Source organism: Carettochelys insculpta, chromosome 5, assembly GCF_033958435.1.
Source record: "Carettochelys insculpta isolate YL-2023 chromosome 5, ASM3395843v1, whole genome shotgun sequence".
Taxonomy (NCBI): domain Eukaryota; kingdom Metazoa; phylum Chordata; order Testudines; family Carettochelyidae; genus Carettochelys; species Carettochelys insculpta.
Window position 1 is genome coordinate 108,283,130 of NC_134141.1, and position 27,365 is coordinate 108,310,494.

At 40.8% G+C, this 27,365-nt stretch overlaps 1 protein-coding gene across 1 annotated transcript; it reads left to right on the plus strand.

Annotated features, from left to right (window-relative positions):
- Window positions 1–2,201: 2,201 nt before the first annotated feature.
- On the plus strand, window positions 2,202–27,048 carry CPLX4 (complexin 4). The gene is made up of 3 exons (XM_074994330.1): window positions 2,202–2,368; window positions 6,054–6,141; window positions 25,764–27,048. The coding sequence occupies exons 1-3, from the start codon at window positions 2,202–2,204 to the stop codon at window positions 25,989–25,991; spliced, it is 483 nt and encodes a 160-aa protein (XP_074850431.1). The 3' UTR covers window positions 25,992–27,048.
- The last annotated feature ends 317 nt before the right edge of the window (window positions 27,049–27,365 follow it).

Consider the following 27,365-nt stretch of genomic DNA (forward strand, 5'->3'; position numbering starts at 1 on the left):
AGCCATAGGCTTGTGAGCCCACTTACGCAGGACACTGCAAAACTGACACTTTTGTTGTGCTCTACGGTCACATACACATAGGTGAAACGTGCCACCTATGCAGAACCAGAAAGTAGTGCGTAATGTTTACAAAATTATTTCAGGGTTTAAAAATACAATAGTTCTGTAGCTCTTTTCAGTAGATAAAATGTATTTTGTTTACTAGTTTATTTTTTTCTAAGTAATATTTATCTGTTTTCAAAAGGAAAGTTAAAGTCTGCTGATTAATCAGAGATAATCCAGGATTACTGAACATCCTGCACTTTTTATTTTAGTAGCAGGGAGTGCTTTAATTAGAAATACACTAATGTAGATTAAGGCATTAAAGGAACTGGACTCCTCCCATATCGCCATTGAAATGACAACTGCGCCAGGAAAGCTGTTTTGATAATCGGAGCTCAAAAATATTTCATTAAACTACAGGTTGAACCTCTCCTTCCCGGCACCCTCGGGAGCTGACTGGTGCCAGATGAGAGAATTTGCCAGACCATGGAAGGTCAGTATTTTCTAGCACATTACCAACACTTCCACTGTTTACTGGGCTCTTAGAAGACGTGGGGGTAAATTACAGATTAATAACAGCACAGAACGCCGAGAGCCAGGACTGTTGGGACCAAATTTTATGGGACAAAAGGAAGCTTGGCCATGCCCATGATAAGTGTCCGTTCAGCTACCTGAAATCATGGTGAAGTACAGGTGTTGCTGGATGAGAGAGTTCCGGATTAGAGAGGCTCAACCTGTATACCGGGTAATTCTCACTGTGACTATTAAAGCACCCCAAAGTTTACACAGCATTTGAGACATAAAAAATTTTTATTCCCCAAAAAAGTTTTCAGTCAAAGCGTCAGCTCCTACAAACCCTTCTGTGAGTACACCTAACTCACACAATTAATTCCACTGAAGTCAAGGCCTGCGGCTACACTACCATGATTCCATCAGAGGGGCCATGGTAATGAGGCAATTCGAAGCAAGCTAACGAGGTGCTGACATGCATATTCAGTGCCTCATTAGCATAACGGCAGCTGCTGAAAGAAACTTTGATTTTTCAGATTGACAGTAAAGATGGGGGCAGCTTCGACATTCCCTTACTCCATTCTAGTTCAGCAGGAGTAAGGGAATGTTGAAGCGAGGCACTTATTTTGAAGCTGTTCCCATCTTCACTGTCAATCTGAAAATCAAAGTTTCTTCGTGTGGCTGCTATGATGCTAATGAGGGCTGAATATGCATGTCTTTGCCTCATTAGCTTGCTCTGAATTGCCTCATTACCATGGCCCCTCCGATAGGACCATGGTGGTGTAGCAGCAGCCAAGGAGCTAATTCAGATGAGTAAAGGCTGCAAAACCAGCCACAAGAAGGTAATTTTTAGACACAGGATAGCAATGCTGTGCTCTAATGCTTATCTTCTTTCTTGACTGTTATGAACCCTCACCACTAAATATTCTATACAGGGCCAATCAAAGTGCTGGTTGAGAGAGAGCAAATATAATGCCATAAGAAAATCAAAATGGTGGAGAAAAATGGGAAGATGTATTCTTCCCTCTACTAAACTCTTAATGGCAGTGCATTCATTTATCTGCCACAGAAACTGACTTTAAAAAGCAGTTGAAAAAACTGCCATCATACTTGTACTTTCTGGCCAATGGGATATGAAATATTAATGGACAAAAGGATTGCTTTTTTGCTTAATGAAGAATCCTAGTTTTCAAATCTCGTTGCACTGCATGCAGCCAACAGGATTTGCTGCTCAATAGCCTGAATTTTACAATTCCACTGTGATCAAGTCTTAGTTTTGCTTCAGATACTGTTCTGATGAAGGCTCTCTGCTCTACATATCATTGAGTTTCAAGACTAAAAAAAAATCAGAATGCTATTGTGAACTACGTGAATTTTTCTGTATTTACAATTAGCTTAAAGTATTATATTAAAAGTGGGTAGCTGCATCTAATGACTTTTTGGAATAATCTGAACCATCTGCCTCTACATACTAAGGAGTTCACCACTTTAATCCAGATTATGGCTGACGAACTGTTTTTGGCATCCACTTCTCACTAGCATTGTGCCCTTGAAGAGCTGCTGGGGCTGTAGAAATTCCCTGGCTGACAAACGTACTGTAGTCTTTCAGGAACATTTTTGGTTTGGTTTTAAATTTTCTTGGGAAGACAATGGCGTTCTTAATGAAAAGCATGTTGAGCAACCAGGTAAAGAATTTGGGACTTGGTGGTGGAGGTGAGGAAAGCAAAGAAGAGAGTGCTCCTTCCGACCCAGCTGCAGCAGCGGGAATGACTAGAGAGGAGTATGAGGAATATCAAAAGCAAATGGTTGAGGAGAAGTGAGTACACATTCCCTTCTTATCAATGTGTGGCTAATTCATGGTGACTTTGGCTCATCTAAGAATAACCCCAGAAAAAGTCCGAACATCATTCCCCTTCCCTGCTTCCCTGTTTTAGCACAGGGAACAATGCCTTATCGAGCATCCTTTCCAAAACAAAAACTCACCTAGCTGCAAACTGTAAAATGGTTTCATCCTTCACCTTCATTTCCACCCCTCCTCCCACCATTTCCCTGCCACGCTTTACATACCCATCTTGTGCTGGTGTCGTTTTCTGCTTCCATAGGGGCAAGAGAATTTCTTTTAAGCTTGTTTCTGTACATTTAACATTGTCTATGCTGATTGTAATCTAAGAAGACAGTGTTTAGTGCTGAAAATCATATGATCTACCCTTTTAGAACACTAAATCTGATGTACTTAAAATATTTGCTCTCCACCTTTTTGCCCTATTTATCATTGCAAACAATGACAATGTGATAAGAATGAAGTATGTAAAACTGGTAATGTTGATTCAAAACTATGACTAATTTCAAAACTATAGTCTTAAACCATTTCTCAGTTGCCCAAAACCTATTAAATGAAGCAGAGGGGTTCGGATCACTCTTTAAAGCTGCGGAATTTTATTTTTTCTGATAACTATAAGCTGTAACCACAATCTGATAAGTAAAATGTGTAGGCATTTGTTTACATAGCAGATACACAGTAAAGTAATGGGTTTCAGGCAGGTAGGAGTTTAAACTCTACATAGTTATAAAGAAAGACAACTGAATTCTAAATCTCCACTGCATCTAGTTCACTAATGATCAATTACATAATGGTTATCTAAATCCTACATTTAAGATGATTATAGGTGAAAGGTTAATGATCTGTGGAATTTAAGAGATATCTATATTTGGCAGCATCAACTTCAGTCATAAAGTCTTGAATAAATGTAACCTGTTTGTAAACACAAATAAAATGTTGCCTTCTTTTGTGGTACATTTACATAGAGGAAGTTTTTTGTCTTTTTTTTTTTCTTTTTAATCAGCCTGCAAAAAGATGCTGTGTTGGAATAGATGGAGCACAGAAATCTGGAGAGGAATAAAAATCCAGAAAGAGATGAGCATGTTCTTTCAATGTTTTGTTTATGTTTCAGTAATGTTTGTCTACTGTGTTGGTTAGATATGTATCTGTGTTATAAGTCAATAACTGAACAGTATTCCTTCCAACAGGGATATGGAACATTAATGAGAATGATTACATGTTTTTTTGCAGAGGAAAAATCCAAATAATGAAATGAGGCACTACACTGGTTCTGTAATTGTTTGTCAGCTATTCGGCCTGGAAATACAATCAAAGATACATCTGTAACAGAGAGGAAGCCGTGCTAGTCTATACACTATCAAAACAAAAAGCAGTCAAGTAGCACTTTAAAGACTAGCAGAATAGTTTATTAGGTGAGCTTTCATGGGACAGACCCACTTCTTCAGACCATAGCCAGACCAGAACAGACTCCATATTTAAGGCACAGAGAACCAAAAACAGTAAGCAAGGAGGACAAATCAGAAAAAGATAATCAAGGTGAGCAAATCAGAGAGTGGAGGGGTGGGGGGGAAGGTCAAGAATTAGACTGAGCCAAGTATGCAGACGTATGATTATCTTTTTCTGATTTGTCCTCCTTGCTTACTGTTTTTGGTTCTCTGTGCCTTAAATATGGAGTCTGTTCTGGTCTGTCTATGGTCTGAAGAAGTGGGTCTGTCCCATGAAAGCTCACCTAATAAACTATTTTGCTGTCTTTAAAGTGCTACTTGACTGCTTTTTGTTTTGAAAGATACATCTGGTTTTAGTGACCTCCTCAGTTTACTCAGTTTTATGTCTACATAGTCCGATAACCCAGGTTAAAAGACTTGCACAAGGTCATGCAGTGAGTCAGAGGTTCAGGCTGGATTAGAACCCTTGATATGACTCCATTGTCTTCCCTATTTTTGTTTTAACCTCTAATCTACCCTTGTTAAGCTAAAAATGTGAAAATGCATCTATCAATCAGCATTCATCAGGAAGGCATATAAATGAGCAAATGAGACTTCAGAGTGAACAGGTCCTCTGAATTACATAGTCCAACAAGAAGGTTGATTCCACTACTCCTGAAAAATGGACATCAATTCTAGATTTGATTTTCTAGAACTTTGTCTCTGGAGTCACACTTTGATCCCATCTTGCTCTGTCAAGATTTGATGATAGCAATAAATAATTGTGAAATGACTGTCTGCAAATATATGATGGATGTAAAAACGCAGAAAGAGAATGTCTTATTACCAGTCACAGACACGCTAACTGGAGTATTGGGATGATATTAGGCAAGAATATGTGTGCTGAATATCAGACTATGGTCTGAAGTGATGTCTCTGGCTGTGGAACAGCTTTTCAAGGGCATACTTAAAACTAGTTGTACATGCAATTCTAGAGTATATTCTGGAGCAAATAATGTTGCACTTTGTTGAGTGTGGACTACACAACTGAATAGGTAAGTCAGAGTTGTTAGGAATCTCCAACAGTGTGTTAACCTGTACTGGACAGGAATTGGTAATTGCGTGGCAGGCAATGGCACTTTACATACACAGGCTTTTCAGTTCAGAGGAGGTTTCTCTGCTAAATCCATGCACATTGCTTTGAGTGCTTATAGTGAAGAGTTGTTCAACCAACTTTTGTACAAAAACACACATTTTATGAAAAAAGTCATGAAAATCAAGAAGTTTGGCGAGTAGGTGAGCATTATTTCTCAGCTACCTGTAGTGCTGTTACCCTTACAGGAGATAATATAAATAATTGAACCAAAACTCACAGAGAATGTTTGTTTCTCAACTCACGCGAAGTCAGTTTTTTGCTTGATGCAGCAAAATGGGCGGTCATAAATTTGGCAGTGAGGAATATGTGTTTTCCTCCTATTTGGCTTCAGTCTCAGAAGGTCTTTGACAGAAATACCGCCTGTAGGTCAAATCCTGGAGTTTTGATTAAGGACTGCAGAATGTGGCCCAAAAGTGGCGTCCCTTTAAGATATCACCTGCTAAGCCATATGAGGGGCAAACAAACCTATGATCACTTTTTTCCCTGATTAAAGTTGAGGTGGTATAGATGCTTTCCTTCAACAAGCACATCTTTATTCAATGGAGGGTGAGTTTCTCCTGTCAGATTATCAGGGAAGGATTTGAACTTTCAAATTCTGTTGTGCAGAATTCTCCTTTGAGCTCAGTGATAATATCTATTATCAGTGGAAGAACCAGGCACCTGGCAAAGAGATCCATAACACAGCTTATGTCATACGACTTGTGCTTTGTTTCTTACAAAGGTTAATGACCTACTGGTCTGAGTATAGGCCTGGTAATCAGGACTCCTGACTTCTAATGCCACCACTAACAGTGACTCCTTTTTAGCTTTGAACCACGAACATAACGTTTTTGTCTCCAGTTCATCTGTAAAATGGGCATAATACTAATCTGCCTCTCCTAGTTGTCATGACACTGATTAGTAAATGTCTGCAAAGAGCTCTACAGAGGTTAAGTTTTGTTTCTGTACTCTGATACAGACTATGCTGTGTTTGAAGCATAAAATGGGATGAGAATTACTTCGGTCCGTAGTTCTCTGTGGCTGACAATGAAAAATTGTCATGTGACAAGAGGTTTCTGATTACATGCCTCTTGATTTTCAGAATGGAGAGAGATGCAGCATTTGCACAAAAAAAGGCAGAGAGAGCCTGTCTGAGGGTTCATCTAAGAGAAAAGTACAGGCTTCCAAAGGTAAGATGAAGTCACAATCATGACCTCGTTTGCAGGCCACTATTAACATAGCTGCAGTCAGACCTGCTCTCTGGCTGGGGAGATTTCCATAGCCTTGTCATCTTCCAACAAATGTGCACATTGACACTACCAAGCCAATTTGTCAGGGAGATCTTTATGGTACACTACACTTCACCTTAACACAAAAATGGAGGAAGCCTGGCTCTACATTGTGAAAAACAGCTTGTGATATCGCTTCTATTTTAGGTGCCCAACCTGAGATGATTTTAAAGGGACTTGATGCTTGGAGGGTGCTCAAATAAATCTCCATCAATTTTGGCACACAAAATTTGATAATCACTCTTAAAAACTCTGTCTCATTTTGTGTGCAAATTGAGACTCAGGAGTTCTTAGGTTTGTTCCTGGAAGAAGTGGGATTTTTTCTCTTGTGCCACCTTATTAATTAGGTCATGAGCTTTCATGGGTAAAATCCACTTCTTCAGATCAAAGAATGGAAAAGAAAAACAGAATCCAGGGTTTATACAGTATGGAGGGAAAGAAGGAGGGGAAAAAGGGTTACCTGTCACTAGTAGGACCAGTTAATGAATCAAGTTAAGTAGGATGTGTCTTATTCCTGTGAGTATCAAAGGTGGGAAATTGGCCTTGTAATACATTAAAGTGCTACATGACTGCCTTTTTTTTTAAACACTAGCAAAATAATTTATTAGGTGATGAGCTTTCGTGGGACAGACCCACTTCTTCAGACCTACAGCCTTACAAGAACAGACTCAATATATAAAGCTTGGAGAAATGGCTATTTTGAAATAACACAACCACACAAAACCATTTCAAAATAGTGCCTAGCTATTTCAAAATAGCATGGCTGGGTCCATAGTGCTATGTCAAAGGAGTGCCGTAGGAGCCCATTTCGGCCCATTTCAAAATAGGCTTTATTCCTCAGGAAATGAGGTTTACCGGAATTGAAATAATGCACCCGCTATTTTAAATTTATTTCAAAATAGCTTGTGCATCATTTCATCATCATCAATCCCTTGTCTGAGGTCACTGGGGCACCTTCATGACACCGTCCTTTATAGTGTCTCCCCATCTTTCGCGGTCATGTCCCAGTTCTTGAGTTGCGGCAAAGCTCATCCCTGTCCATTCAAAGTTATTTCAAAATAACAGCTGTTATTTCGAGATAACATGGCCATGTAGCTGTAGCCTGAGAGTGCTTAGCCTCTTCACCTTAAGGCCATTTGTACCAGACGTTTGTGTACTCTAGGTCTTTCAAGGACATTTGGTCCTTCAAGTTTAAAAGCCAGCCTTACATCATCGTTTCCTCATGCAAAGGCATGTGCTTACATCATCATGTATATCTGCTCTTCCAAGATATACTTTTGCTACAAAAGCATTTTTATCATAATTTAACAGACCAAGAACCAACTCAGTTTCTTTCATAGAATCAAACATTTGCTATATCAATCAGTAGTACAGTGGTTGTCCTTGAAAATCTTTACATTTTGCCTGATGTCAAATGACATGTTCCATATACACTGCATACATTTACAGTGGGTGGTATAGCATATGATAATATTAATTGCAATTGTACTGGTAATTTTAATGTCAGGCCCTTTGGAATGGACATATTAACCCTCATCGCGTTTACCATAATTTTGATTGAGGGTCAAGTAGATACATCCGTTCGCTGTATCCACCTGTTGTCTCTAATTTCATATGTTTCTTCCCTACGTGGAGGGCCTTGGAGGACCAGGTCCATTAATTGTGCATTCTTATTTGTCTTTATACTTAGGACAGTTAGACTACAATGAGATGAAGAAGGTTCGAAAATGCAGTCAATCTAGGTCTCAGTCCAGCAGCTTTCACTCATGTGTCCCCAGTGGGGCTGTTGGCATAATTTCATGTTGCTTGTTCAGGCCCCTAACAGAGAGAACCTTGGGGGGAGTCATGTAAAAATTAGAGTTGGGTAGGAGTCAAATCATGTTGATAATTTGCATTGTTAGTACTGACAAATGTTATTGGAAAAAAGGAGACTAAAGGTACATATGCTAGAGGCTTATAAAATCATGACTGGTGTGGAAAAAGTGAGTAAGGAGAAGTTATTTACTTGTTCCCATAACATAAGAACTAGGGGTCACCAAATGAAATCAATGGGTAGCAGGTTTAAAACTAACAAAAGGGAGTTTTTCTTCACACAGTGCACGGTAGGCCTGTGGAACTCCTTGCCAGAGGAGGTTGTGAAGACCAAGACAGGTTTCAGAAAGGAACTGGATAAATTGATGGAGGTTAGGCCCATCATGGCCATTGGCCAGGATAGGTAGGAATGGTGTTCCTAGTCTCTGTTTACAGTCAGAGGTTGGAAATAGATGTGAGGAGAGGGATTGCTTTGGTTCACTCCCTCTGGAGCATCAGGCATTGACCTCTGTCGGAAGACAGGATAGTGGGCTTGATGGGCCTTTGTTTTGATCCAGTGTGGCCATTCTTATGGTCTTAGGTAAAATGGAGGTTTTTTGAAGAGCATATTTGTCCTAATCCCTCAATTCTCCCCTTCGTTAACTGAGTTTCAGGTTTTCTCTTCCCATGTTCAGAAGTACATGAAATGCTCTAGGCACAATGGCAACATCACTACACATGAAACTGCTAGCTTTGAATCAAGAACACTCTACTTGAATGTTGTATTTCTCCAGGATGGCCCTGATCCTGCAGCTACTGGTTGAGTGGACTTATTTGCCACACATAGCCCCACGAAATTCAAACTCAAATGGGGCTCCATGAAGGTGCATTGGAACCTAACATTCCGTATTAGTTGTGAGCCTCGCTGTGAGAAAATGGATAGAAGGTTAAAATGGTTAAATTGCCTGCAACAGGCAGAGTTGGTCATCTGTTGCCTTTTCTCATCAACATTTATTATTAGAGATGCTTGGACCCTTTTATAAACTTCCATTCACTTTCACACAATTAACCTCATGATTCCTGACCTCAATGTGGCAAAAAGTTAGGGGTTTTTCATTTTGTCAAGAGTTCTTCTGAATGACATGGACACCTTCTTTGAACAGGGAACATTGTCTTTGTGTCCTCCTCCTGGTTTCCTTGTTTGGTCCTGTTATCTACATCCCCATCCTTGTTTTTCATTTTCTGTCTCTTGTGAGTGGTTGAGTTCTTGGCTCTGACAGGAGAGGGTTTCCCTTTTTTTTTTCTTTTTTTGGTGGATTCAGTCTCCTGCCCCATGATTCAAATTGGCTGAATCAAGATACATTTTAGCAAACATATGACTGCGGAGTCAAGGCTTTATAAGGAAAGCTCTAGTAACTAGTGCAGTGTAGGTAACTGTCTTATTATTACAGCAGTAATCTCCTAGCATTTTTGCAGTCTTTTTTTTACTGGGTGGAAGCATGTATTTGGAATGGTGGCCTTGTTAAAGTTGAAGTCTCCATGCATCTTTGTTCTCTACATTAATTAAGCAGCAATAATGAAATTAACAGTCCACAGGGAGTTAAACACATTCAAAATGCCCTTAACTAACAAATTATTAATCCTCCAAGGTACTCCATTCATAATTGCTCAGGGTTAGTATCACAGAGGTTATGTAACAGCAGGGAATAAAGAGTCAACTATGGGACCATGGGCAACCACCGTGTTAAAGAACAACTTAAAGAAAAGATATGAAAAACTCTTCCCATGAGCTGTCAGCTCTAGTAATTTTTAACATTCCCAAAGTGGATTTTTGAGGAGATAAAAATAAGTATATGGCATTTTCTTTCCTGTGAAAAAAGAACGTGCTAACTACCAAACTGGGTAAGGAAAATGGAGGGGCCAATAGCATGGCTGAGTCTTTCTTGTCTGAAAATTTATGTTGGCTTAATTGACATTCCTCTGTGGTCATTACTCACTTGGAAAAACTCCCACTTTCTTTCACACTTCCATTGACCAGAATAAATCCATGATCTTTATTTCATTTGGATAATTTTTTTAACTGTAATAGTATAACCATAGCTGAAGGCAACTGATAGAGCTGGTAAGAAAGCTCAGGAAAATAATGTTGAGTGTTTGTTTTTGTTAAATGTTCCATGTTGCATATTTCAAATGGATCCATTTTCAGGTTTTCATTAACTTTTTCTACAATATTTTCCCACCTTTTATCAAAATTTGTTATTTAAGAAATATGGTGTACTTGTTTTTTTTTAAAAAAAAGTTCTCTAATGTCTTTAAAAACAACGTTGAGAAAATTTCTCTGAACTAGATTAGCCATGACAAGTTGCACCAAAAATGGAAAAATTCTATGTCAACAACTTTTCCCACAAGTGTTATCTGTAAAAAGGCCATTTTTTCATTAAATCTCGTTATATGGAAAAACATCCATCAGCTCTAACTAGCAGTATAAGAAGTCTTGTCATGAGTTTTTTGTTCTTGCTTATTTGAGCAAATAAGAAGGATTTAAGGTGGTCAAAGTTGTTAAAAATACTGAAGTCCCTTCTTAGCTTTGATCTAAAGGTGGTTGAGGAGGGAAAGTACATACAAGAAGAATTACAGAAGGGGTTTTTTTTTAAAAGTAGATTTTCATTGGTGTGGTGTTAGGGTTTTCTTTTTCTGACTTACCTGATTTAAAAACAATTTTGAAATCTACCTTTTAATGGAAATCATGGCAGTTCTGTTAAGTGCAAGAGTATGCCTTGATTATGTATTGTTCTTGTTGTACCTCACTGATACATCAGGATAACCTGAAGTTTCTTATTCTGGCAGAGATGCATTTTGATATATTTCCTCAAATGGCTCAATGAGCCCTTGGCTAAAATGCCAAATGTTGCCACTCTTCTTGTTGTTTTTAATTATTTCTATTGTGGTAGCACCTTGGACACCATTATTGTCCAAGAACTTGTTGCATGCATCTGGTTGGGAATTTTTTTGACAAATTGTTTTGGCATCAAAACTTGCTAAATTATCAAAACAGAAACTTGTTATAAATACAGACAAATATCTTGACTTGGAAAAAGTAAATATTTGAATTGTTAAAAGAAGTTTGGTTTTGACATTTTTTGAACAGAAATTGCCAATTTTCTGGTTTGACACAACTTTTCATTTCAACATGTAAGCTATCTAAGTTTCAAAAATGTTTTTAAAACCTGAACCTAAACAAGACATTTCAAAATTATTGAAACAAAATGTTTCAGTTAATCCAAAAACAGTTGTTGGCTTTCTGTTTTGTTTTTGTTCATGAATATTTTTTTTAGATTTGGGTGTTTTTGTCCCAATTCAAACAGGAAAAAATTTCAAAGTCTTAAATATATTCACGGGGCAGGAAAAACACTTTTAACATGACTTGACTGTTGTGCTTGGTGCTGTACATATGCCATAATCTTACAATCTAAAAAATAGCCATTTTATAACTCTTTCTAAAGTCGCATTCAACTCTCCAGTGCATCAGATACTTCCTTCTTTGCCAGATGCATAATTCACTGTTTTCCTGTTTTCTGTGGAGGTAAGGCACAAGGTAAGCAGCGGGGTTATTACCTGTCCCTGGTTAATTACATTGGGAAGGTCTTGTGAGTTTATTTGCATGAATGTATGTTTTTATACTGAAAGTCAGACAGTAGATCTTGTACTGTTTTTTTTTTAACAACTAAAACTTTCCCATTAAGAATGCTGTGGTAATATTCATTGTGCAACCAAATATAGGTCTTGTGTTGGTGATTCTACACACACTGTTACAGGAGGTCTCCAGGTCCCATTTTCATGCATCTTAACTATGATTGTGACCCAAAGTGCTATTCAAACACAATGACATTGTTCTAATAAATCTTTCTTTGGTCTGAAAAATGGAACACCATGGGTAGCTGTCTGACTCCCTCTAACAACTCTTCTGGGGTATTCCCCACTCACATAAATCACAGGAGTCTACCAGCAAAAATTAACTTGTCATGTAGATTTCTTAAAACAATTCCATTCTTCCATTGCATGTTAATAATTTTCCTTTACACAAGTGTTGATTGCTTTAGGGGGCCCATTGACCATCTCTGTGCTTTGAACCATCATTACCAGCAATAGTAAGAGAAACTTCTACAATAATCTGCCTTAATCTGAGGAGGTAAAATATTTTCTTCAAGAAATTTATTGTTGCCATGTCTCATCTATATGTCTTGAGTTCCTTTCTTTCCTGGGGGAGGCTGTTCTTGGTAGATCTTTTGTGGCCATTGTCTTCACCCTGACTCAGCTGACTATTAAAATACAGGTTAAACCCCACACATCCAGCACTCTTGGGTCCTGACCAGTGCTGAATGAGAGAATTTGCCAGACTGTTGAAGATCAATATTGTCTAGCATATTACCAACATTTTCACTGCTAATTGGCTTCTTAGAAGACATATAGGGGTAAGTCAGAGCTGAATAACAGCACAGAATGCTGAGAGCCAGGACCGGTGGGTATAAAACAACTTTTTGGGACCACAGGAAATTTGGCCACAACCATGATACGTGGTCATCCAGCTAACTAAGACAATGCCAGATTACAGATGTTACTGGACAAAAGAGTGCTGGATTAAACAGGTCCAACCTGTACCCTCTTTGAGAGTCTTCCTACGAAAAAAATATTGGAAAGTAATTCACATACACTTCACACTCACAGCTTCATCTAGTATTTTAAAGTCATGCAATAACTCTTCCAGTATGTGAATTAACAGAGAATTTAAAAACACGTTCCCTAACCTATAACTGAGCTATGTTTTACACACCAATCTCCTACAAAAATAATAATTTAATACTAAAGTATGCAGCCATCTCTGTTTGCTGATTTAAACTATTCCCTCCTTCAACATCAAAAATATTTAAAAAAAAAAAAAAAGGACTGGGAATCTAACAAAAAGTAGTTAAAACTGATTTATCAGTTAGAAAATAAAACCACATGGCTCCAAATATTATTACAAACACACACATGTATTATTTAAAAAGCAAGTATAAATCTGTGTTGCATGTTGAACACTTAGATATCTATTCCTAATCTCTAGCTATTATAGGCCCTCTGGTGACCTTTTCGTAAAATTACATCACTCTTACTTTAGAGCATAGCCTAAAATTTATCAGATTTGAAAGCAAATAGCCCTGTTAAAAACTATTGAAACTTGCAGCTTTGTAAAGTTACACCATCTTTCTTCAAATGCCTTACCAAACTTTTGTTCCTACCAGGTGTAAAACTTCTTATTTTTCAGTGATCCACTCTGTCATTTAAAATACACACTCCTCTCCATAACTGAAAGCTTGCAGACTGACTTTGCTCACCGACATTAATGGAAGCTACTGCTATCAAATATGGTAGGATTATTTTAAATCACAGTAAACTCTCTTGAATCCGGTATTCTTTCAGTTGGCACTCTCAGATAACTGGCACAGATATGGCGTTTGTTCTGAGAGCAAAACTGAGCGGAAGTCGTTCCCTGCTGTTACAGTCAGTTTACCTGGCCCTGTCCTGGCTCCGGAGTTGCTGGCGCTCCCCACATCCCAGTGGGGTCCCCTCTCCCAGCCCCGGCACTCCCACAGTGCTGCCGTCACTGTCCCAGCCCCATCCAGCTTTCCAGCCCTGGAACTGTCTGCACTCACCCAGCCCCGGACAGCTTCCTGGCTCCAGAGCTGCCAACACTCCCCCAGCCCCAGCCAAGGATCCTGTGGTTTTGTCTCTCCTGCCTGCCTGTCTCTCTCCTGAGCCCCACCTGTGCCTTCCCAGCTTCTCTCTGTTAACCAGCATATCTGAATATCCTCCCAGTCCCAGGCTGGCTGCATATGAAAGAGCTTACTCTATACTGTGTAAAAATGAAACTGACCTCCTCAGTTTGTTATGTACTCCCTTTTAGCTCTTCATCATTGAATAATACATCTGTCAACTCTTTGAAAGTTAAAACAGTTTATATTAACTCCCTTCTGAGTACACTAGCCAGCTTGATCCTGAGGAAGCTGGTGTCAGAGAGGTAGCCGTGTTAGTCTGTATCTTCAAGAACAACAAGAAGTCCTGTGGCACCTTTATAGACTAACAGATATTTTGGAGTGTAAGATTTCGTGGGCAAAGATCCGCTTCGTTAGATGCATCTGACGAAGCGGGTCTTTGCACATGAAAGCTTATGCTCCAAAATATCTGTTAGTCTATAAGGTGCCACAGGACTCTTTGTTGCTCTCTGAGGAAACTGGTTCCCCTTCCATGGAGTTGGAGGCCGTCCAAACCTTTTTGAAACTGTTTTTTGCCCCCAGACCAAGCAGTTATTTATCCTAAAAACTTGTACATTTTTGCCAGTGGCTAAAAAGTGTGGGAATTAGGTAGGAGTTGATGTCAGTAGAAGGGGTACATCTTCTCCAGCCACCAATCTCTTCTCCATCCTGCAATCTCAATATGACAGTTGTTAGAGTCAATACATTATGTGTTTTCCTAAGGCCTGAATACTTCAGAAGTGGGATTTGTAACATTGGCAAGTAACAAAGAATTAAAAAAAAAAAAGATATTGAAGTTAAATTTAATTGCACAAAAGTCTTTCTGCCACCATAGACCTTAGAAGTTTAGATTGGGTCACAGGCCTAAATCTGTAAAAACAAGCATTTAAATGAATGGCTCAGTAGAAAAATTCCATGAAACTTTGTTTTGCCTTCTGGGAGTATGTGATGAACAAGTTAGTGTACACTCCTTTCTTGGAGCAGTATTTTACTGCTGTTACTTCTGTGGGACTAAATCGTCAGATGAGAGGTTCTCAAAGGCACTAGTGCAATTAGGAGTTTAGGGTCCGTGGTAGATGGGTGTGGGGAGGATTTTTAATGTCACAGCTGGCACACCTCTAGCATGGACATAGGCATTCTGTAATTAATGCCTGTACAGGTGGTCTCCAAATATACACACCCCTCTCCAGGACTGCAGCGAGCCCAATGGACTTGTCCAGTGTTTACTCTAGGATTCTGGCCTCCTTTTTCATTCAGTCGTCTCTGTTTAAATATCAAGTGACAACAGTGGGAATCGTAAGACAGAAGCTCTGAGTCAGCAACACAGTTAAATGTGTGCTTAAGTGCTTTGCTGAAGTGGGGCCTAACTGAGTGAGTATTGCAAGAGTCACAATTTTATATTTATGCATTTATATGACCTCTTATTTTCTGGGTTGTAATCCAGATTTCTTCCCTCTGCTAGACTGAGAGATGAAATATGTAAATTGTACATTGGGCAGGGGATAAAATTCTCTCTCCCCAAAGGGGCAATACGGGAGCTCAGACAGCATTAATCATTTGAGAACATTGGCCTAAATCTAAATAATCGACTATTGAACTGAAAGGTGTAAATGTTAATATCAAGAAGTATCATAAGATGTAAATAAAATAATGTGTCTCAGGACTAAAAAGGGCTCCCACGTAAGTGTGAAACCTAAAGCTTTGTGCTATCTGGACCAGAATTTATAGGAGAAAGCAGTTCCTTTATGAATTTTAATCCTGTTAACAGAATTGTCAGGTTAGATTTGTCATTGATAAGATGTTTTCATCCATGAGAGGTATGATTTATTGACAATTTTTGCCTCTCCACTGCAGTCAGCATGTCACGTATTCCCAAGGTCTTTACTGACTGCATTCGTCTTAACTGAGTTTTTCCAACTGCCACTGGCCTGGCTTTCAGGTGAGTATTTCTTACCCATATGTGGTCCCAATGAAGTATCAAATTTGTAGGGTTAGGCCTCAAAAAGAAGATGAGAATAGAAGATGCCTCATGCATTGCATTTAAAAAGCTCGTCACTTGGAGAAAGTTTGTGAGCCTAGCTTAAGCTATGATCTATGTGTGTTAAATAAGCTGTGTCTACACATGCACGCTACTTCGAAGTAGCGGCACTAACTTCGAAATAGCGCCCGTCACGGCTACACGCGCCGGGCGCTATTTCGAAGTTAACTTCGACGTTAGGCGGCGAGACGTCGAAGTCGCTAACCCCGTGAGGGGATAGGAATAGCGCCCTACTTCGACGTTCAACGTCGAAGTAGGGACCGTGTAGTCGTTGCGCGTCCCGCAACTTCGAAATTGCCGGGTCCTCCATGGCGGCCATCAGCTGGGGGGTTGAGAGATGCTCTCTCTCCAGCCCCTGCGGGGCTCTATGGTCACTGTGGGCAGCAGCCCTTAGCCCAGGGCTTCTGGCTGCTGCTGCGGCAGCTGGGGATCCATGCTGCAGGCACAGGGTCTGCAACCAGTTGTCGGCTCTGTGGATCTTGTGTTGTTTAGTGCAACTGTGTCTGGGAGGGGCCCTTTAAGGGAGCGGCTTGCTGTTGAGTCCGCCCTGTGACCCTGTCTGCAGCTGCGCCTGGCACCCTTATTTCGATGTGTGCTACTTTGGTGTGTAGACGTTCCCTCGCAGCGCCTATTTCGATGTGGTGCCGCACAACGTCGAGTTGAACATCGACGTTGCCAGCCCTGGAGGACGTGTAGACGTTATTCATCGAAATAGCCTATTTCGATGTTGCTACATCGAAATAAGCTATTTCGATGTAGGCATCACGTGTAGACGTAGCCCTAGTGTGTCATTTGAAACATCATTATGGCTACGTCTACATTTGTCAACAGAAGATTTTGTCAGAAGCTATCGTCAGACAAAACTTCTGTCAATAGATCGCAGCCAAACTGCCAAGCAGATCTATTGACAGAGACTGTCCGTACTGTCCGGCCGCTCTATTGGCAAAACACCAACATGAAGTACAGCAGACGGGGCTGCCTGATGTCCCAAAAGCCCTGTCTGTCTACAGAGGGCCCCCCAGAATGTCCACGGTGGCTTTCTGTCGACAGATCTCTGTCAACAGAGGCATTATTCTTTATGGGGAGCGGGGTACAGCTGTCAGCAAAAGTGCTGCCTTCTGTCAATTTTCTGTCAACAGAATGCCTTAAGAATCTGGACCCTCCCTGCATTTTGTCGACAAAACTGTCACAGTATGTAGCAATGGAGCTCTGTCGATAAAACCCTCTAGTGTAGACATAGCCTCTGAGACTGTTGGGCTAGTCCAACCAATTGATATAAATACAGCGCTAACCAGAAATATTTTATTGGCCAAGGTGTTTCCAAAACTAACCATGAAATGCCAGTAACATGGGAAATCATCAATGAAAAAAATAGGTCTGTGTTGTTTTTTTATAAAGTGTTCAGAGAGCCTTATTTTTTTAATAAGAGATTGAATGAGAAGTTACTGCTTGTTATTTACATTAGAAAGTCAGGCCTTATGTTTCTTGGTTTTCTTTGAATACTCCATGGATGACTGGAAAACTGTGAAGATTGTTAGAGAAAATGCGCAAGATGAAACCTTCATAACGTCTGAGGGGAAGTGATTCTGATTCAGATTAACATGTCTGACACCTGTCTAAGTCAAAGGGGGTTAAGGCTGTGGCAGGTTGGGGCTGTGGAGAGGCAGAAAGTTAGAGGTTGCAGCAGGTTGGGGACTTAGAGGAGGCAGGGTGATAAAATCCTGGTTTCAGGGCGTGTGGGGGGGTTAAAAGCTGCAGCAGGTTGGGCCTCAGGAGGTGGAGGTTAAGGCTGCAGCAGGCAGGGGCCTCAAGGGGTAGGGGGTTACAGGTCTGGTGGAGTGGGGTTGGGAGGGGTGGGGGGTTAAGTATGTTGGTGGGTTGGGGCTGTGGCAGGGGCAGGGTGGGTTTAAGTGGGGCCAAGGAGGGGCAAAGTTCTCGCGCCTTTGTAATAAATTCAAGAATGTGCCTTGTCCATCTCTCCCTAGGAACATTATCTCCCTCTGAAAAGTCACCTGGTTTATTTTCACCTTGGGTACTGCAGCTCCTTGGCTCCCAACTGTGTGGTGCTATTAAATACCCGTAGGGTGGGTGTTTCAGAGTTAGCTCTGGTTATTTGTGTTTCTCTCTTGCACATTTAGAGCCCAGACTGGCAAAGTCAAATCAGTAACTGTACATATCACTACCCATTGTGCCCTTTGGAGGTTGCTGGAAAAATCTTTGTTGATGCCTTACCACTTCCATCCCCCCAAAAAGAAGAAGGGGTGTGTGTGTGTGTGTGTGTGTGTGTGTGTGTGTGTGTGAGAGAGAGAGAGATCGATCTTGCTGTACCTGAAGGACTTGCTGCTGGTGTGTGTGAGTGAAAGAGAGAGAGACATCTTTTGCTGTACATGAAGGACTTACTGCTTCTTGCAAAAGAATCTATGAGATGGCAGTAAGGAACTAGGAGAAAAAAATTGTAGGGAAAAAGTCAGAGATCCGGACAAAATGTCAGATGGAAGTGGTCAAGGGAGAGGGAAAGTTGTGGGACTTTGTCTGTTTCTTGAATTTAGGTAATGAAGATTTTAGAAGTGAAACTCAGATGGTCTAACCTGCTGGCATATAAATAACACTTTGCAGAATATCATTCTAAACACCATCTGAAGGATTGTAGCTGAAATGTACAGCGTAATCCAATCTTCCCTCTTTCATGGTTGCTAGATATGAAGAGTCTCAGTCATTGTCATGCTAAAGAAAAGTTTCCAGCAGTCATTAAGAATTGTCTATATAGCAGGATCAGTATCAAATGATGCCACTTAAATTAGGAGAGGGGTCTAATTCAAAAAGGAATATAACTTCTCTTAGAATCCGTCATGAACAAAGAAGTCATTAATGATATGCAGCCTCATAATCCCTAAATACCTTTTGTCTTTTTACAGCCAGACTGGCACTGACTTAATTTAATGAAGTGTACCATTCTGAAATAAGTGATTTGTTAAAGATTACATTGCAAGCTACATAATCTCTGTATGCCTCCTAGATATTGCCAAAGCACAAAGGGAAACTTCCCTGAGACAAAGAATTTAGAACACCGAGTCTTCGGAAAAGAGTCTGTAAAAAACATATACTAGACTCACTTACAGAGCCAACTTCTTTCTCTGTAGGTCCTGTTCTAGTAGACCAATGTAGCTGCACAGTGGAAAGAGGAGAAAGATCTTGGCTTCCCCTGTGGACGCCACACACCAGTTGTGCACCATAGAGCTCTGCAGGGGTGGGAAGTGAGACATTCTTTTCTGTAAAAGTGGGAGTACGCTGCTCACAGTGTAACTGCAACCCTGTAGCAGCAGCAGAGCCATAATGCCTAGGGATTACAGAATTGCTTCACCTTGAGGCTCGATAGCAATCCCAGCATGCAACCAGTGTGCTAATTAGGTCAGATTTTGCACACAACTTTCACAGTAGGTAAAGATTTACTCCAACTGGAACTGTCATCTGCCATTTTCAGAGCACTGATACAGCTCTGAACTCTGTTCAGTTTCACTTTATCCAAGTACTGCTGTATTTTAGACACAGGCAAATCGCATCACACAACCATCAGCCTAAGTGTAGTTTGTTGCTTAATGATATTGAGGAGAAGATCCATTGGCTCCCCTGTGGATTAGTCTGTGATCTTTCATCCTGTTGGGCTTTGATTTTAAATAGAGTTGGTTGGACTAGATGATTGCTAATTACACTGATGTAGAAGATCCATAATCCGGGCTCTGGCCGATAGCAGATGCTGGTTTAAAGAAACTAAGCAAAGGCAAAATGGTGATGAAAGTACTCCATATTCTCAGACAGACAACTCCTCAAGTGAATGTTGAAAAACACTTGCGGGGTCATGTAGAAAGTAGTGTATGATTTATCAGTAGACCGCAAACCCTCAAGTACATTACACTTTCCTCAGTGAAAATAATATTTATGTCTGTCCTTTCCTCCAGAATGAAAATAATATTTACATCTATAAAGTCTAGGATCTTATACTGATACCTGCTCATAAAGTCTGAGCACCTTCCAGGTAAAATCATTCACAACAATTCACAGGCAGGAATTGGTGGGGTTTGTTATAAATGGTGTTACAAAAGATATTTTTATTTTTTGCAGCACACTCTGAAATGAATTCAATATTAAGGCCAGGACTTTCAAACCCAGGTGCTCAAGTTGGCAGCCTAATTCTGTAGATAGGCATCTGACTGATAGAACTGATTTTTTTTTAAATTTTTGGCACAGCTAGCTCCCACTGAAAATTTAGGTCTGATTTTTCTGATGAAACTAATCCCTTATTTCTGTCAGGACTATGGAAATCAGTAGAATCTAGGTGTCTGATCTTAATTTCTATGAAACAATTGCAATAACAAAACTGGAACTTGGACGCTGAGAAACTGCCATAAGAGGAAGTCTGAGGTATTCATCTTAGTTCACCACTGGTAACCTGCTGGAGTTCTTAGCAAGAATACCAGACACTGGCATAAATGCGGATTTGGTGTAAGCAGCTGTATTTTGCATGACTTCAGTAGAATTGTACCTGCTTACATCACATCTAAATTTGGCCTACTATAATCAGAGACTGGTTGAACTCAGGAAATTGCCTCCTGGAACCAGACTTTACACTTTCCAGTCTCGGATCTTCAGTCCTGGAATTTTGGCTCAACCCTATTGTCAGCTATGGTAGAATGGGCCGAGTGAGTACTGTGTGCACATGAGGTGCATGTGAGATTTAATATAAAGTAATTCAATATGTTGTATTATTAATGTATTTATTGCCGCAGTTCTAAGAGTTCAGAAGCATGTGGCTGACTACCTAATGTGAGTAGTTTGTAGGGTAACTTTTTGTTATCTGATGATCTGACCTCACCCAATATACTAGTGGTCAGGAAGACCCTCAACAAGAGAAACTCCTTTTCCAGTATGTTTCCTTATTAACACACTCTTGACTCCATGAAGTCAGTTTGTTTATTGTAATATTACTGATGTCTTCCAACAGAGCTCATAGTAACAAATCATATTTGTACAGTCCCATGCAAGCAGCCACGAGGTGGTATGTTGATTTTAGTATCACCATATTAACTCTGGTATTACCCAGGCTATTTTAACAGAATATGAAAAAAATCAGATTGGACATATGCAAATCTGACCCATATTGTCCACATGAAAACTGTAACCGTAAATAACGATTAAGCAGTTGGGTTAGCCAATCTGACCTGCTTTGCTCTAAAATGGAGACAGCATGTCCACTGCACATGCACAGCCTTTCATTCTCGCATTGATTCATTGGGATACAAGAACCCTCTTGCTCTCTGAACCACCTCCTGCTGACGGCATTACTGCGTATTCAGATTGGGCCTTAGCCGCTGTCATGCTTCATTTTGGAGATATAATGAGGCATTAATGTTTATCTTTGATGTGTGAACTGTGTCAAAATACCCTGCTTTCATGAATGCTGGATCCATCAGACTGCACCATAAAAGCTGAACAAAATAGCCATTGTTTGAAAAATCGACATGGTCCCATTGGCAAGGCTTTTCTGCAGGCAAGCAGGAAGCAAGTGTATATAATATTGGATGTAGTTCGCTCCCTTTAATTGCTTAATTAGTTCCTTCCCTTGTCTTTCATTTGCATTCTCAGACTCATGCCCAGCTTCTATCCTCTCTTTTGTTGTTTAAGTCCTTCCATTACCCCGCTTAACAACGCGGCAACCAGTGCTCGGATTATGCACAATCCTGCCCCTCACTTTCAGAACGTCATGGACAGAAGCTGAATGGAGACCTCCACATAGTTTCTATTTTGTATATTTGGTTTCAGGATGATGGAGAAGAATGGATCCGATTATTTTATAAGGCATAGGATCCCTTCATCTGTGGGCATCTTGTCAAGCAGACTCTTTTATTTGAATGTGGAAGAAGTTGCTTTTTTTTTTTTTTGACTAGAGAATAGTTCCTATTAACTCCTTGGCCACATCTACACTAGCACATTCTTTCGAAATAGATTTTGAAAAGAGGGTCTCTTTGGAAAGGTATGCAGAGCGTCACACACAAACACACTCTTTTGAAAGGAATTTCAAAAGAACGTGGCCCACCTTTCGAAATCGCTGCTCCCTTCCTGGCGGCTAAGATATTTGGGGGGACTGCTTCAACTACTTCAACATTTCACTGGCCCTGCAGCTGCAGACCACAGCTCCGCCCTTGCCAAAAATATTTTAGGGGGTTTGCTGCCCGTTGCAGACACCTGCTGCTTCAATATTTGTTATAAAATCTTTTTCCTAACATTTTCTATCTTTCTTCATGCTTTGACCCCCACAACAAACACAGGGTGGAGGGCCAATTGAGATTCCTGTTTCTATTTTGTATACATTCAGTGTATGAGATTTCACTGCCATGTCCGTGTAGTCAAGAGGGAAGACAAAAATCTTTTTTCCTAGACTTTTCTATCCTCTTTCTTCTAACTTTGCAGGCTTCACACAGGGAAGAGTGGGTGGAGGTCCAGCTGAGAATACAGCCTGTGCCCAGAAGCTTTATAGTGCACTGGAAAGTGAAATACCCTCCCCTCAGCAACTCTTTTCAGGGTCCCCATGTTATTTTCAGGGATTGGACCCAATCACAGGAGCGGGGGACAGTCAAGGTGGCCAATTGAGAACACAGCCTGTCCCAGAAGCCTTACAGTTGAGAATTCAGTTACAGAAGAAAGATTCGTTAACATTTTTGCCATCTCTGTGGATGCCCTACTTTTCCCTTCTTCCAATGGGTAAAATGGATGTTTGCCTCACATGAGAGGGGAATGAGGAAAATGCAATGTGGGAAGATGTCAAATACCGGGGAGCATACCCAGAATGCTACTGGAATGAGGGAACTGTGGGATAGGTTCCCACAATGCGCTACTGCTACAGTCGATGTTTGCCAGTTGAGTGTAGCAGCAATAAGTTAACTTTGTGAGTAGTATGTGGGGAGGTGAGGATGGTCAAAGTTGAATTTATAAATTCCAAAGTTACAAAATCGATACTACTAAATTTTATTTTATCTCGTAGTGTAGACGCAGCCTTAGATTGAAATCCTACATGACCTGTCTTTTCACGTGTTTGCACATTTTTGGCTATTATGCAAGTTATTGGTAGAAACTAGTTAGGGGTTATGTAATAGTGGTAGACACCTGAGAACCATAGACCTGTTCTTTCCTGTCTATTTCAACAGAACAAAATACTTGTATAGTGTGAAAGTTTTCCCTGCAAAACACCCTTTAATAGGAAAGACGGTGAGTCAATGAAGTAGTTTGATTAAAGCCAGGGAGCAGTACCGATGATTATCTGAACCCAAAACTGTGGTAACTGGTCTCTTTTTCCTAGGTGCAGGACACAACAAGTCCCTGTAATAAATGATCAGCACATACAAGAATACTTCTGCTCAAAAACCTTTGGTTTTAATTGAGTACATCACAAACATGAAAAATAGCAACAGTCCAGAGTTGCAGTTCTCCAACTTTAGCAACCTGAGGACTCCCATTTTGACTTTTTTTCAAGAAATTTCCATCCCCCCCCACACCAACGCCTTCTGCACTGCCCTTGCCCTGCTCTCTTTCCCAAGGCCAAGGCCATGCTCCTGCCCCACCCCGTCTCAGAAGTCCCATCCCACGTCCCTCTGTTGCTTGCTCACCCTCACACACTTTCACCAGGCTGGGGCAGGGTATTGGATATAGGAGAGAATGTGGGGTGTAGGTTCTGGAAGGATATTTGGGTATGGGAGAATGTTTGGGGTGCTGGCTCTGGGAGGGAGTTTGGGGTGTGGGATCTGAGAGGGAGTTTTGCTGTGGAGTGTAGGCTCCTAGCTGGGATGCGGGGGGGGGGGTAAAGGGTGGGAAGACACGGGGGGGGTTCGGCTCTGGACAAATGGCACTTACTTAAGACAGCTCCCCAAAGTGACCAGCACATCTCTCTGGCAGCAAGTCCTAGAAGAGGGGATTAGGAGGTCTCTGTGCCTTATCCCTACCCAGTGGCACTGCCTCTGCAGATCCCATTGGCTATATTTCCCAGCCAATAGGAACTGCACATTCAGTGCTGAGGGTGAGGGCAGTGCACAAAGACCCCCCTGCCCTCCACCAGGGCCACAGTGACAAGCCAGATGGAGTCTGGAAGTAGGACAGAGCCAGGGCAAGTAGGAAGCCTGCCTTAGCCCTGCTGTGCCACAGGACTTGTAGTGTGCAGGATGTGCTGGCAGGGAGCGGGAGAAGCTGAAGGAGGGGTGGAAGGAATTGGTCAGTCGTGCCCATCGACCCCCCTGAGGTCCCATGGACAGTGTTCCCAGTAAGCAGTGCGCTTGTTGCAGCTGTTCAGGAGAGAGTGAGATGCTGGCCACAGGTAGGTTTTTGTTTCTACTGGTGGTGCACATTTGCAAATGACTCAGTGCAGGTAAAAAATATTATTCTGCACCTGGAAGGAAAAAATCCACACATGGCTGTAAAGATGAGTGGAAACAATGTCCATGGCCCCCAGTTTGAGAAATGCTGACCTAGGGAGCACCCCAAAAATAGTTACCCAACATCTGAGGTGTTGCCAAGTGGCAGTACCATGTCTCCCATGGCCAGCCTTCGTGTTGCATGTAGCTCAGGCTAATGCAACTCTGAGTGGCGGGGAGCTGGCACTCGCGTCTGGGCTGCCTGCCACTCAGGGGAGACAGGAAACCAAATAGCTCAGCAATGCTGGTCAGTTTCCCAGCTCCTGTGAGTGGGGGGCAGCTGGGAACCAGGCAGCAGCTCCTCACTGCTCACAGGAGTGGGGAAACTGACCAGTGCTACTGTGCTGGTCAGCTTCTCAGCTTCTGTCAGAGGTGGCAGCAGAGAACCTGACTCTTCAGGTGCTGCCCGGACAGGAGCAGGGAAACTGACTAGTGCAGTTTAAGTCCCATTCTCTTGTAATCAGACCATTAGCCTGGTATGAATAGAACATTGTTTGACTCTACTCGGAATATATGTAATTTAGTAGCTCATATTCTCACTTTTTAAAATAACTGCAAATTATTTTGCTTCTCTGTATCAAGCGTACTCCCCATAGGCTGTGTTGGTGGGAGTGATCGCATGGTACCTGCACATATTGTTTACAGCTTGTAAAGGAAAAGATCAGAAAAAGTGACTTACTGCGTTTTCTAATTTGGGGGGTAGTGATGTGGCAGCCCAGCATAACATTACACTGGCCAAGCTCTAAAAGGGCTTTCTCCCCCCGCCCCCCCTCAGCACAGCCACCACCACCAGCCCTTTGGTGGAAGGCCTATTCCAATGGTCCAAGGAAGTAGACAATATATATTTTTGTGGCTGTCCCTTGTACTGCCCCTACTGACATATTGGCTTTGTTTCAGGATCTAGCACAAATTCTCAAAAGCTAGTGCCTTTTGGATCACCTGCACAATAAACTTCTTGGCCTAGAAAATATTGGTGTGTGTCGTCTGTAGGTCACTTCTGAAAGAAAAAGATTCCAGAAGTGAGTTTATCCACAGATTAGCTCTAAGAGTTGCAGTGGGTTAAGTTGTTTTTGTTTGTTTATGTAGATAGATGACACACACAGAGCATCAACTTGTCACTACGGTTAACAGCCATGGCCAAGATTTTCAAAAACGTCATGTGATTCTCGATGCCTCAAATTTTGGTTGTGTTACTTGAGACTCTTAAAAGGGATCTGATTTTCAGAGATCCTGTACCCAACACCTTCTCAAAGTCAGGCTTCCTCCTGTTTTCTAAGGTTGAGCACCCAAATTCACTTCTTGTGTCTAAAACTCTTGGAGTGCCAATGGGTTTGCTTCTATTTCCATTGAAGTCAATGGAGTGACTCTCATTGACTTTAATGACTGATAGATCAAAGTCTTTATTGGTGTGCTGTCATAACGGAATGTACTATGCTTGCCTCACAGAGTGAAATGGATGAGAACCAGATACAAATGGCTGGCGATGATGTGGATTTACCAGAAGACCTTCAGAAAATGGTGGCCGAAGATCAAGTAGAAGAAGAAGACAAGGCCTCTATCCTTGGACAGTTGCAAAACATTCAGAATATGGATATAGACACTATTAAAGAAAAAGCTCAAGCCACTTTCACTGAAATTAAGCAAGTAGCTGAACAGAAATGTTGTGTCATGTAACAGAGAAACTGGAGCTTGAAAGATTTTTGCAAATCATATGAATTTAATACTGTATCATAGGAGCTGCTGCATGGTACAAGCACAATTGATGGAATGCCATATAGTTCCAAAGAAGTGTATGTACATATGAGAGAGAGAGAGACTTGTAAACCTCCATATTTAAATCAATATAGGGAGTATACTTACTTAAATAGCACTATCTTAGAGCTGGTCACCATTTTGCAAGCAATGTTTTCCATAGGATAACTGCATTTTCAAAAATAGCATTTTTGTCCTGAAAACTTGTCAAAAAAGTTTTTGCAGAGGTACTGTCTTTTTTCCAAATATTTATCATAAACATAAAAAGCTTACGAGAATGGTTTTCAGTTTTAACTGGAAATTTTTAGGTTTTTGGTAAATGAAGAATTTTATCCTCACTTTGATATTTATTGTTTTCAGAGAAAAATCATTAAAAAATTAAATTAAAATTGGGTCAGTTTCAAAGACATCAAAACAAAAATAATGTTGAACTTTGGCACATTTTACAAAACTAGATTTTCCTTTTTTGACCAGCTCTATTCTCATCATTAAAATAATCCTGACAATTATAACAACTCATCTTAGGTTAAATGCTTTATGGATTTAGAACTTTCAGATGTTGCTCTATCACCTAGGCTGGGTGAATTCAAAGGTTTTTGTGGCTAGTGCTGGAGCCAGGAAAAATAAATAATTCAAAGTTCCTCAGATTACTTTAATCACTTCACAGTGCTGAACTGCAACGAAACCTACCATTACAGTACTGGGTCCCTCCTGGATTGCCAGGTGTGCCAAATGGTGTAGGTTTCTGATCTTGACAAATGTCTAGCATTGGCTGAACTGAGGTCACCAAATTCATTTAATACTTATTATTGGGGTGACAGCTGTTATAACCATTCAAAATACTACAATTGTTAGCAGATCCCAGATCTCCAGAAGTTACAGCTAAGAATTTTTAGCTCATGGTGTCTCCTTATATACTCCTGCAATCAACTTTGTTGTGCTTCTTATACTGTATACATATGTGGTGTGTTGGCAATGAATCTGGTTGAAGTCGGAAATTTACACTACCTGAATTATAGCTTTATTTCTTTATCTGCTGTTTGATTATTTTTTCTCTGATATTTTTCATGTTCTTCTGTAATGCTGAGTTACAGTTATTAGCCATAATAGAATATATTTTGCTTCTCATGAAATGTGCTACTTGTAAATCATGAAACAAACAGTGAGATCAAAAAGGAAGCACCCATGCAATTATACATGGCTATTTCTTACCTGCAGTGTTAAAGGTATTTACAGCATGCTAAATCCTAATTTCCTTACTAAAGACAAGATCCTAGTCAGTTACATCAGTGTCAA

Excerpts from the sequence above, each read along its gene's own strand:
- CPLX4 (XM_074994330.1), top strand. The coding sequence starts at position 2,202 with ATGGCGTTCTTAATGAAAAGCATGTTGAGCAACCAGGTAAAGAATTTG. Across the intron at positions 2,369-6,053 it reads AAGCAAATGGTTGAGGAGAA|AATGGAGAGAGATGCAGCAT; the intron begins GTGAGTACACAT and ends CTTGATTTTCAG. Across the intron at positions 6,142-25,763 it reads AAAAGTACAGGCTTCCAAAG|AGTGAAATGGATGAGAACCA; the intron begins GTAAGATGAAGT and ends CTTGCCTCACAG.